General features: G+C 37.6%; 1 protein-coding gene across 1 annotated transcript; it reads left to right on the top strand.

The window, feature by feature from the left end:
• The first annotated feature begins 3231 nt into the window (after window positions 1-3231).
• chn1 (chimerin 1) lies at window positions 3232-11399 on the top strand. Its single transcript, XM_004081764.4, has 7 exons — window positions 3232-3924; window positions 4572-4656; window positions 7298-7471; window positions 8016-8093; window positions 8699-8836; window positions 10330-10435; window positions 10621-11399. Exons 1-7 carry the CDS (start codon window positions 3613-3615, stop codon window positions 10790-10792), a joined length of 1065 nt encoding a protein of 354 aa, XP_004081812.1. The 5' UTR covers window positions 3232-3612; the 3' UTR covers window positions 10793-11399.
• The last annotated feature ends 1206 nt before the right edge of the window (window positions 11400-12605 follow it).

Below are 12605 nucleotides of genomic sequence, written 5' to 3'. Positions count from 1 at the left end.
TGATGAGCTGGATAACTTATAATTTATGTATATGTTTTTTTCCTGTTTTTTGTTTTTTTGGCCAAGCAAATCCTCCTTTTAATCAAATCAGTACTCATTTATCCCTTTTTTCATTTTTTAAAACCTATATTTCTCATAGTGACTTCTGTGGTCATAATAAATATATCTTAAATTCTTCTTTTTATTTCTTAAACTTAATTTCTTGCCAACATCAAAACTGTTATCTGCTATTACCTAATTATGTGATGCATTGAGGCAGTAAGAACTTATTGAAACTTTTCAATGTTCTCCTTTGTGCACATCAATTACTTTCCCCTTCACACTGAATACCTTAAGCTGCCTTTAAGGATTAAGGCTGCTGTTAAATGATACAGGCTTTTAATATCAGCTTCATCTGCCATTTCCAAATGGTACCTGAGCAAACCAGAACACTGCCCGAAGTATTTGTCACATAGCTTTTCTAAAACCTCAAATCCAGCCCTTTACTTTTATACTTTGTTTATTTTCTCTTAAATAATGCTCATAAATGTAGGCAGTTGTCTATTTTGATGAAAGAGTTCATGTTTCCCTTTTAATACTAAACATTCCAGACCTGTTTAACTTCTTATATTAATTCTTAAGGCGGTTTTTACTTGACCCAGGTAAAAGTTTATGTAGCAATATATGATCTGCATCATGAAACTGGTGGTTCACCAGAATGTGTCCAAGGAGTTTTGTTGTTCTTTCACATTGGTTACGATTTCTTCTTGTGGCTGTTTTTCATTAAGCCAAACACAGAATTGCTACATGATCATCTGCCATAAATGTTATGTCCCTGAAATCTTGTATTTTAGATGGTATGACTGAATGTTTCTGCACTTTTAATTGGTTTTTATGTTGTTTTGGGTCAGCAGTGCATGAGGGGACCATTTCATTATGTAACAGGCCTGAAATCCACAGAAACAGCTTAAAGGATTAGACAGAGAGGGAGGGAAAAAGGAAATTAAGATTCAAAGAAAGAAAACTTTGACATTGTGTCGGTTTCTGGGTTAAATCGGAATTAAATTCCCAAATTACCTTACCAGTATTACCTTTTTTTTCTGTTTAAATACAGTTTACTCTTTATATAAGACCATTTCAATAGCTTTTTTGTTAGAAAGTGTTATATAAATAAATCTGCTTGCCATGCAAAGACTTTTTGTTTAAAATCTAAATGCGTAACGGCTCAGATTTTCAAATAAGATCACGTTTCCAGGTAAAGCACAGATGGACTTTAGAGATGTAACAGATACCACATCCCAGATATCCGTCCTCGGAGGTTCTTTCTCTGGACATGTTTGGAAAACAAGCAAATCAATCAGTGTCAATTAGAGCTGCGTTCAAAGTCAACCACATCCTGGGAGTGAGGCAGTCCTTCCGCACTCAACAGCAGGCAACACAATTACATTGCAAAAGCCCCTGAAATGGCTCCAGGTCTGAGAGGATGAGCTGCTGCGTATAAAAGGCTCTTACAGTGTTTTATCTGCTCTTCTCTCAGGTTCCCTCCTGAGCGAAAGCTTCTGCTGAGCATGACGGAGGGAAGCTTCTCTGTGTCACATCTTTTATGTTTTGAGCCTGTCGCTGTCAGAAACTGCAGTTTGGGATGCCATTCTCCATATGCACAGTTATATTCAAAGCCTCTCAGCTTCTTTCAGTCCTGCTTTGATTCTTCACCGATGAACTGAAAGCAGCAAGAGGTTCAACAGCATTGATTTTTTTGTTTCGTTTTTAGTGTTCAGACAGTAGAGTAACTTCCCTTTTCAGCTTTCAAAGGTGAGACCATCAGCAGCTGAGTCTGAATTAGACTCTGGAGATGTGAGAACTTAATCACATTTGACTGAGAGTGTGAATCACACATGTGGGTTACGAATCTCTTCTTTTTTTTCAGTTTTCAGTTTAAATTTGATATCTCATTTGTATTCTGGCAATAAAGGCTTTCGTCAGTGTGGAACTCAAGTCAATGAACATCCAGACAAAGACTTCAAAGGACAAAAACTCTCCAACTGATTGAATTCTAGCAATTTTCCTGTTTTTATTTATTAATGTTCAAGAATTGCTGCTAACAAGTGAATTTTATTTTTTCTTCTCATATTTGGCGGAAAAATAGTTTTTAAAATTTTCTTTAAGGATTAATTACAGACTTATTTGACTTCTGATGTACAGTGATCTATTAAGTCCCCCTCCGATGAAAATTGAGTTTTTTTTATTTTTCATGTGTGGCATTGTAATTATGAAAGAGAACAAATGCAATAAGAAAGTATTTCCTTTTCGCAATTGAATATTTCTCCTTTTTAATTGGTGTCAAACTGTCGCAAAGACGGTCTGTTTGAATTAATACCCTGTGCCCTGGGGCACATGCGCATTGCCAGATTAAACGAGGAAAACAAAAACGAACATGGAGCTATTTGTCTGAACGTTGATGCATCAGAATGGAGCGAAGCAGGGAACTTGTGGCTTGCTATTGCAGGTTCTATATCACACCTGCAAGCTTTTTCCAACAGCATTTTTTGTCTGCTCCTGAATCAAAATGACTTTAAATTTTGAAGCTTTTCTTTGTTCTCCATCAGAAAAGTGTCACAAGAACATGCTAAAAACACCAAAAACACGATTTTCATCACAGTTGGTCTTTAAGTAAACTTGAAATTCATAATTTTTATCTATTTATTGGCAGCAGTGCAGACAGAGTTCTGCTCTTTGAATGTTTATCTCTTTCAACTTGCTTTGTGCCCTCCAGAAAAAAAACACATTTGTTATTCTGTGTCTTCTGTTTCAGTTTTGTCTCTCTTTTTTTGGGCTTGTCATTGTTCACACATGAATCGAACATAAAACAAAGTTGTATCACATCCAGAAGTTCAGCCTAGGCTTGATGACGGCATCATTTGTTTTCTCGCTCTTTGTGGTTCCAGTTTCTGTGGCAACAAGATTTTGAAAATAGCTTCTCTTTCTAACGGCCCACTGCTGTCGCAAGTTCTCCGGGCTGAAGCCCACTCCGGCTGCATGATTCATTCATTGCTCATTATCATCCCACTCTCATTTCAGCTCCCCCTGCTTGGATATCTGATGGTGGAGTGGGGGCGGGGTGGACGCTACTACGAGACTGGTGTCCTCTAACTGTGATTGGCTGGTGAGATCCATTTAATCTGCTGCCTCCTCCACGGGGTCCAACCCCCCCCCCACCCGGACTCCTCCCCCTCTCTCCGCCCGCCCTGGCAGCATCCATACACAACAGTGTGCTGTCTCCGTTCCAGGGAGAATATCAGCTCTGCACAGGGAGGAGAGGATTAGCTCAACCGCTCGTCTCATCTGCATTTACATTCACAGAGAAGCACACCAGCACCCAAGGCTGCAACTGGTTTATATAAAACCTGGCACTCCTATCGCGGAGGTTTCATTTGATCTGCTGTCACAACTGTGACAAGATTCAGGGACTACATTTTTTGGGTTTTTTTTCCTACTTTTTTGAATATTTGCAAACTCTTTTGCAATTCATAAATGTCCTTTTTTGTCAGTATTGTCCCTATTTTCTTAAGACGATGCAACTTTTATCATTTGACCTAAACTTACTTTAAATATCAAGGAGTTTGCCTCTCTCTTATGTTTTTGGGGCATTTTTCTACTTGGTTTTCACCTGATTTGGGAAACTGCAGCTCCAGGATGCCATCGAGAGAATCCTACAACGTTCAAAAGAAAGAGAAGCCTTTAGTGGAAAAGGCCAAACAGGAGGCCAGTCAGGAGGACATCCTGGCAACGGCTCTGGGAATGAGGATGGGGCCACAAAAAACTTCAGCCACTTTCTGGCAACCAATTAAAATATTAGCTTGCTCACAGCTCTCCTCACTGGTTCGCAGAGCCACGCTGAAGGACAGCGACTGGACACCCAAGTCAGAGAAAGTCCACAACTTCAAGGTAAGACTGAGTCGACTTGTCAGCCGATGCCTTGACAAAACGGGAGTTTAATGTCATCATGTGTGGCCAGAGGGCTCTTTCACTGAGCTTCCTTGTGGGAGACGGAAGAGTGGAGGGGGCTGGGTCGGTGGGGTTGGAAAACAGAGCTGTTTTGGTGTGTCCAGTGTGGCTTTATCTAAAGAAAATCTGTTGGTCCACTGCTGTTAATGAGAGTACCAGATGGGGAGATTAAACTATTGTTGAGGGGAAACAGTAAGGAGATATTATTTCAGAGAGGAATTGACTCTTAAAACAGTATGCCCTCTGAAAAGTGCAGATTTATTATTATTTTAAAATGAAATCTAGAGATTTTGTGATCTTAAAAAATGTTATTGTGATCTTGGATAATCGGGAAACCATGAGGGTCTCATATAGCTCGTGTTCTGCCTATTGTAGCTATGTTTTCACTGAATTAGTTCAAGAGCCTCCTGATTGGCTGAGCTGTTGTCACCCACAGGAATGTGGGAGAGCATTTCTTCTTTCCCGTTTTCCTTTGAAAAACTCCCCTGATACCCACACCTGTCCTTGGGCCAAGTCTCACAATTTAATGCAAATGGATATGATGGTGCTTTCCTCCAACATTTCTGTCCTCTTCCTCCCTGCTGTAGGTTCATAACTTTCGGGGGCCGCACTGGTGTGAACACTGTGCCAGGTTTATGTGGGGGCTGATGGCTCAGGGAGTCAAATGCACAGGTACGACTCCATCCCAGCATTCACACAGTCTCCTATAACTCTCTGGAACATGACAGGACTCTTTTGTTGTGCCTCTAGGGCACAAATTGAACATCAGTGTTTACGGGTGGTGCATCTGGCAATGGATTACCGGATGTTAATCTAAAATCTCAACAGTGGTTTGTGGATTATGGTTTATAGAGAAATGGGGGCTACATATAGCTGTGACGTAACAGATGTGTTTGATGGTATAAAAAGCCTCTTTTTTTGACCCACTTTGTTCTCCACTGAGATGGAGAATGTAGGGTCATTTATGAGTGTGTTTCCCAAGGCTTTTAGAAAGTCTTCGTCAAAGATGCATTAACCCATGGCCATCCCATTCTGTCATCAATATTACAACAATAAAAGCTTTCTGTGGCTTCACTCTGATCATATACAGGTTCAACGTTTTTACTGTAAGCTCTTAAAAGCATATCTAAAGTCATTCAAAAGTAGGTAACATCTTTGTATATTCATAAAAAGCCTTTTGTTACATTTTTCTGATTATTTGATTATGAACAAGATATAATTTGATGCTGTACATATTTTTCCATCTTTATCATTTCTTTAATTTGAATTTATTCTTACAGAGTGTCTTTGTGTGTGTGTGTGTGTGTTTTTTGTCAGGAAAAGGTGTCATTTGAACGTAATATCTCTGATATTTATTGTTGATTTTGGTGAATAAAAAAAATCAATCTAAAAGCTGATACGCTAAAAGTCCCATCCATACCCACATTCCTTTGGACTCCATCCCAGCCAGGGAAATCTGGGGCAACAAACTCTCACATGACTCACATTTGCATACCAAAAAAAAATGTTCTTCCATCCCCCTTCTTTTTTGTTTGTGCGAGATGTTTTTGACCGAGTACTAGAGAGCCAGCCTCTGCCTGCGCTTGTTGTGGCACATTTTCTCCTCAGTTTGCACCCCCAGCTCAGCCTCATCCCATCATGCTCATGAAGGAAAACAAAGCTGGCATGTCTCTTTTAATGAGGAGCGGAACAGAGAGAGTGAGGGAAGGAGCTCTGATTCTGCACACATTAAAATTCAGCTGGCTTCAACCAGTCAGCTGGGTCACACAGCTCAATCCCCATTTATCATAACTACTTGGTGGAGAAAAAAAAAGTAAACCTTTTGTTTTTCAGTTCTAGACTAAGAGACTAAAAGGGCTTATTATAAATGATAGCAACACATCATTAAGCCTTTTCTTAAAACCGGGCTGCAGCATCCTGGCTTCAGTTACAGAGTTGGAAACGGTCCTTTTTCTCCTGCCTCTTGATGTCCCAGGAGGTTAGTCACCCCACCTGAGACCCAAGGCCATCCGTCTCCCCACATGGACAAGAAAAGCTCAGTAGGCCTGCGTCTGATGACATGCCTCTGACTATTATAGCCTGTCTCATGTCCTTAAGTGAATAATCTTTTAAGGTAATTACATTTCAGCCTCAATGCATATAAATTCAAACGGTGGGAATTTCTCTAGAGACGCATTTTAACCCTTGTGCTATCTTAGATGACCCCACCCTTACATTGACATGTTATCCATACCATGACAAAGGTGGATAAAGGTGGAGAGGATTTCATGTATTCCATGGACACCAGTGAGGTTCACAAATCATTGAAGAAAAAAGGTTCAGCGCACTGTCTTGTGGGGTCTAGATAACCCCACTCCCAATGTTAAAGTGCCTAGGATAGCACAAGGGTTAATCTAAATATTGTCAGTCATCCTCTAGGAGCACAGTTTCTATACTCTTAGAAACTATTTTTTAATACAATTCATAGATTTACTTAAAATTGCATTTTATAAATTTAATAAATCAAAATATTTACATTTTTTTAACTTAAAGATGGCTTTTACAATTTCTGAGCTTAAAGGGCTGCCCTATTTTAGTCTGAGAAAGTAGGTCTTCTGTTGCCTGCAGCGCCACAGTTGCCGCTTCCACAGCAGTTGAGTATGAGCTTAGATTCGGAAAAGAAAAGAGCTGCAGCAGTGTCTACTGTCCCTCCCCTGTGCTGAAGCATTTTCACTGTTCCTCTAATTCCCTACATGAGTCTCGGTTACAAAACAGCACCACTCTTTTTTTTTTTTCTTTTTTTTTTGGATCTTCCCTCTGTGGAGATCTCGCAGCAAGCTGTGCTTCATCCACTGTGACTGAGAGCAAAGCTTGAAGTAAACTGCATTCACTAACATCACCACTAATACGCTTTTGAAACATGAAAGGACCTTCAAGAAGGGATTTTGTTTGCATGGTTTTGTCAGATTTGTCTGCAGCTTTCCAGACAGCATTCCAAGCATTTCTCCAGTGGATCTGTGTTCATTATTTTGTACATTTTTTGTATTCATGAGTGACCATCTGGAGGTGTATTTGGATCTGTTTACCGCTCAAGGTGACTCAATGTGATGAGAAGTTGCTCTCTAGAGGTGTTGTGACATTTTAGGAGCTGATCAGCATTTTTAGGAAGCTGGAAACAGGCCAAAGGACAAAACAAAAACACAGCGTTTATATTAAGGCTTTATATTTTCTCATTTGTACATCCTATATTTATCTATGAAGGGATTTTTTTTGGCGAGTCTGCGATATAGCACCGTTTCATTTATGAACAAAATGCCGTGTTTGTTTTTTGCAGATTGTGGTTTGAACTTTCACAAAGAGTGTTCGGCTCTGGCTGCAAACGACTGCAAACCCAACTTAAGAAACATCCGTAAGGTGTACAGCTGTGACCTCACGACCCTGGTGAAAGCCTACAACACGGCTCGACCCATGGTGGTGGACATGTGCATCAGAGAGATCGAGTCCAGAGGTTAGTTTGTCTCAGTCTGTTTAATAAAATACATGCAAATAATCAAGACAAATGGATGAAAAGGGGTGTATTTACTGTACAAAACAGATTTCCCTGTAATTTATTGCTATGATCTCCAGTGTTTAAGCTGACGTGCTGAAAATGGGATTCAATTAGCGCCTTGGTTATTGCTTCATTTTGAGGATTTGACTGAAAAGAGTGATGACATTTCTGGTAATTGTACACATGTAATTAGGAATGCATTACACTTTTCCTGCTGCCTAAGTTGATTGCTTTTCAGTTAAATAATTCAGTTTTGAGGCAAACCAGTGGCTCCTTTATTGTCTTCCCTTCAATATACTTCTAAGTTTGATTTATGTCTTTATTATTTTTGCTCACTGGTGCAGAAAACTACTCACATCAGGCCGTGTTGTTCTGCCGAGACAATGAGGACATTTTATCCTTAATTTCCAAAACCCATTTAAGAGTATTTCCTAAATGACCTATTTAAATATGCATATGTTTTCCTACACCACACTTGAATGCTTTATGTTTGCTTTTCAAGGACTAAAGTCAGAGGGCCTCTACAGAATATCTGGATTTAGTGACTCAGTGGAAGAAGTCAAGACCGGGTTTGACAAAGGTTTGTATCATCTATGTTTCATACATTTATGTCACAAAAACGAAATGTGCCAGAAATTGTGTGTTTGCAAACATCCAAACCAGAACCAAGGGTCTTAACAGGATTTTTTTTCAAATTATGCACTCCTAAAGATCTCTTCTATGGCGGAGGGATTTCAGGAATTGCAAACTGCCTCAAATGTGAAATTGTTGGAGTTCGGTGAACAGCTGACTGAAAAAAATAACTGTCTTGCTCAAGGGCAGAGTGACTTAGTTGCAAAGAAAAAAAAATCCTGCTGCAGTGATACTAGAGTCAGATCGGCATGCAGGTGATCATCCGTGACCGAGTGTCATTCCAGCTCACAGAGCTGTGATGTTCAGTCTGCCTGCACAAGTAGGCCATGCTCTCACGGCAGAGATGCATGACTGAGACAGAGTCAGAATTAAACAAGCCGGGAGGACAATAGCCACTGCAATGCACTGATAGTCGGAGCTTTATTGTTTCCACAGCAATAACTTTTCTTTCTTTTGTTTCACCAAATCTCTCTGTGCTAAAAAGTGAGCCATTACAAAGCTCTCACTTTCTCCCCTTTTGCTTTCCCCCTTTTCCATCACACTTCCTCACAGATGGTGAGAAGACAGACATCTCAGTGAAAGCATATGAAGACATCAACATCATCACGAGTGCGCTCAAACTGTACCTCCGGGATCTGCCTGTTCCTGTCATCTCATATGATTCCTACCCAAGGTTCATCGAGGCTGCAAGTACGTCACAATTTAACACGATCCTTTAAAAAAAAAAAAAAAAACTTTAGATCATTCAGATTACACTTTCTGCTTTTGTTCCCACTACTATGTTACTTAACTGTTGATTTGGTTTGTTGATGGCTTTGGATAACAGCCTGGAAAACTAAATCTATCTATTTATGTACTGTTGGACCTGGAGTCTAAACTTTTGTTCTCAAAATCTTCAATTGCTTTTACATTAATTGACTTAAATCCCCTGAATTTATATATTTTTTTATTTTTAAACCAGCTACAGAATAAACATTAAAATCAAAGCATTCAAATATAAATTCTTTGTTGCTCATGTGTTATCAGTTACTAAAAGTTTTAGAATGCAAAATTGTATAATTTAGTATAGTAAATACAGTATGCTGTGGAAGTTGATGGTGAATGCAACAAAAAAGGGTGTAATTGTAGTTTTTTCAGTTTTAAAGGTTTAGAATCAAAATTGTTGAACATATTACAGTTTTTGCCAGTTAATGCTGTATAAAATAATTAAATATAAAAATGGATCAAAATTATAAATGTAAAATGGATCAAAATAACTGTTATAGTAACTGGGGTTTAATGGTGAATAAAATAGTTAACTTTAATGATTACATGTTGTGTTTTTAACAACAAATTGCAGTAGGCTAAAATGTATAGTTTGATAGTTATGAATATTTCAGTATTTTTCCAATTTTACTATATAATAATGGATAATTTGAAATGAAAAAACGTGAATTTTATATGCAATCACTGTGAAGAATTAAGGACATGTAAATGTCTTTAGAAGTAGAAAATACAGCGGAAAAACATTTATTTCAATATTTATGTATTGTATACAGAACAAATGTGTAAAAACTACTGGTTTTGAACATTTATGTTAGACTTACCCATTACTTAAACTTTCTTTTTTACTGATTACATTTGTTAACTGTCATGATATTAAAGTTTTACACTTTAAAAATATCAGTTGTTGCGGTGATATTAGGAAGTTTTTTCTTGCCTTGCATCTTGTTGTACTTTTCTCGTTAAGTATTAGATAAAATGAACAACAGTGAATCTTTTGGGACAGAAGCAATTATTTTAAATTCCTTTTCTTTTTCTATTATTTAATGTCTTGAGTCTGGTATCTTAGCTTTGCTGTGCCTTTTTAATACATTTTTCATGTATATTTTTAGTTCCAGTATTCTTTGTCTTGTTTCAAAGTTGTGGTTGTTTTTATTTTTCTTAGTTTAAAGTCTTTGATTAATTTATGTCTGGTTTGAGTCTACCCTCTTTTGACCTTTTTTGTGATTTTTTTTTCTTCTTTTCTTCTCTTTTTCCTTTGAGGTTTTGAGCAGCTTTTTAACACATTTTTTTTTTTTTAGTAATTAAAAAGAGACTTTGGTCCAGGGCTGCTTATCTTTCAGGCCTGTGAGCTTGAGCCCTGTGGGCCCATTCAGTAATTTTTTTTTCATGCTAATCACGTCCTCCTTTCTGTCTGCCAGAACTCACAGATCCAGAGAAAAAGCTGGAAGCGTTCCGCGAGGCTCTCGCTCTGCTGCCACTTTCACACAGGGAAACTCTCAAGTACCTCATGGCCCACTTGAGAAGGTGAATAATAGAGACAAACAAAGAAAAAACTTGAAGATTCAGATAAAAAATGTGGACATACATTGGATTTTCTAATTTAAAAGTACTGTCTTAAATATTTTGCCACTGTTTTCTTTAAAAAAAAATAATTTTCATCTTCTCTTTGACCTCGTTTGGATGCTCAGTTGTTTCTTTATCTGTTACAGGGTGACGCAAAATGAAAAATTCAACCTGATGAGTGCAGAGAACCTTGGTATTGTTTTTGGGCCCACGCTCATGCGTGCCCCCAACCAGGATGCCATGGCTGCGCTGAATGACGTTCGCTACCAGAGACAGGTGGTGGAGGTACTCATCAAAAATGAGGAGGTGCTCTTCTAGACTCCCCTCAGGACTTTTGTAGGACAGTCCTTAACCATTTTTTGTGCAAAAAACTACTGTTTGTATTACATTGGTCATTCCATCTTTACTGCCTTGTGTATGGACTAGACTAACATCTGTCCTCCCCAGTTTTGGGGCTGAATGATGAACCTTTTACTTGCAAGTTCTTCACTTTTCCCCATTTCTGTCGGGGGATTTTTAGGAACTAACTTAAGGACCAGCATGCATGGTGCGAGGTCTTCTTCTTTGTAGTTGTTTCCCAGCATGTGTAATTTCTTTGTTTGCTTTGGTCTGATCTGATGTTATTATCGTCCACATTCCTTTCTAGTGGGTCTTTCTCAGCTGGACTTAAAAATATGTTACTACTTTTCCTGGGGTCAATTTTATGATGCTGTCTTTTTTATCTTAAATATTTGTAAGTGAAATCTATTTTTTAGTTAAATGAGCCTTCCTTCTTCCTGTGTAAATACTGGTGTATTCTTTCTGACGTAACATTTCTATTGTATTAGAAATCCTTTTTGTGGAATTAATTTTTTACTGTAATGTTTTTGTACCCATTTGTGCACGATCACTTTAATTTATTAAATCTTACTTGGAAAAAAAGGGGGACTTATGAGTCATGATTTCAATAAATTGTGATTGGAAACTTGAAAATAATTTCTTAGCTCCTTATCCAATAAATAAATCTTGAATTTTGTTTATTTAGGGGAGCTGCATTCTAGTTCTTAAAGCTGAAGTATGAGCATAATTATCTTTTACTTGTTATTTATATTTAACACATTACATTAAGTGTCAGGGTTCTGACTTTTTCCTTAATTAAGAGAAGAACCACACAGGAGATGAGAACTTTTGCTAGACTTCTGCAGAAGGAGAATCGGTCTGTGACAGCGTGAACTGTCACAGAGGAGTTCTGCCATCCTAGTGCATGAAGCCTTCTTTTATTGAAAACTGAAGGTTGCAGACATGAATGTGGGTCATTTAATCAGAAACAACAGGAACATCATATTCTCTTATAATCAGAACTTTTCAGGTCATTGTTTTCTTACTGAAAGATAGAAATGAGACAATCATATTATGGAGATTATAGCGTGCAAGCAAATGATAATTATATAACTCTAACATTAAGTCTTTCTATTAATGCAGTCTTAAGAACATTGGATTTTTCTTTCATAAACAGTGACAAAAGTGTTTTTTGAAAAATGTTTGAAGCACAAACATAAAAGCTTACAACTTGACTTTGCAGACTTCCTCAATTTATTAAATATTGATAGTTTTTTTAAGTTAAAAATACTTTTACTAATATATTTGAGTCAGATTTTGGGTAAAAGTTGAAAACGGAGAGACAAACTACTTGGGGGAGTGTTCCTTTGATCAGTTTTTCAGTTTCTCTTGACTTTAATCCTAAATTAAACCTAAAACTTAACTTATTGAACTAACAATCTTATTAAACTATTCATATGAATTTTAATATATTGTGTGTCGAGGAGTCTGTGCCTTCACCAGGGAAGTCACACATGTCCAAAGACAAAGTTTCTAGCATTATTTTATTATTTTCTCAAATTCCAAATTTTTCAGTAATTTCTGAGCATGTTTTTAGGAATGTACTATATCTTACTTTTTCACTTTGCTACACATAACACAGTTACAATTAAAAGGAAACCACTCTAACTTATCATGTGTTGTCATGTCTTAATCAATATTTTGTTACAAGTACTTTTTATTCTGTGTATTATATATCGGGTAAAAATTAACTGGCAAAAGTGATTGTGTAACTTTTTATAGCAAAGGTGTTCTAGGGTTAAGCAAGAAAATG

The sequence above is a fragment of the Oryzias latipes genome, chromosome 21 (assembly GCF_002234675.1).
Source record: "Oryzias latipes chromosome 21, ASM223467v1".
NCBI classification, from domain to species: Eukaryota; Metazoa; Chordata; class Actinopteri; order Beloniformes; family Adrianichthyidae; genus Oryzias; species Oryzias latipes.
This window is presented reverse-complemented; position numbering and strand designations above follow the sequence as displayed.

What these genes read in the sequence shown, in the direction of transcription:
- chn1 (XM_004081764.4), top strand. Translation starts at nt 3,613, where the DNA reads ATGTTTTTGGGGCATTTTTCTACTTGGTTTTCACCTGATTTGGGAAAC. An exon ending in CAGAGAGATCGAGTCCAGAG is followed by an intron (nt 7,472 to 8,015) that starts GTTAGTTTGTCT and finishes TTGCTTTTCAAG; the next exon opens with GACTAAAGTCAGAGGGCCTC. An exon ending in CTCATGGCCCACTTGAGAAG is followed by an intron (nt 10,436 to 10,620) that starts GTGAATAATAGA and finishes TATCTGTTACAG; the next exon opens with GGTGACGCAAAATGAAAAAT.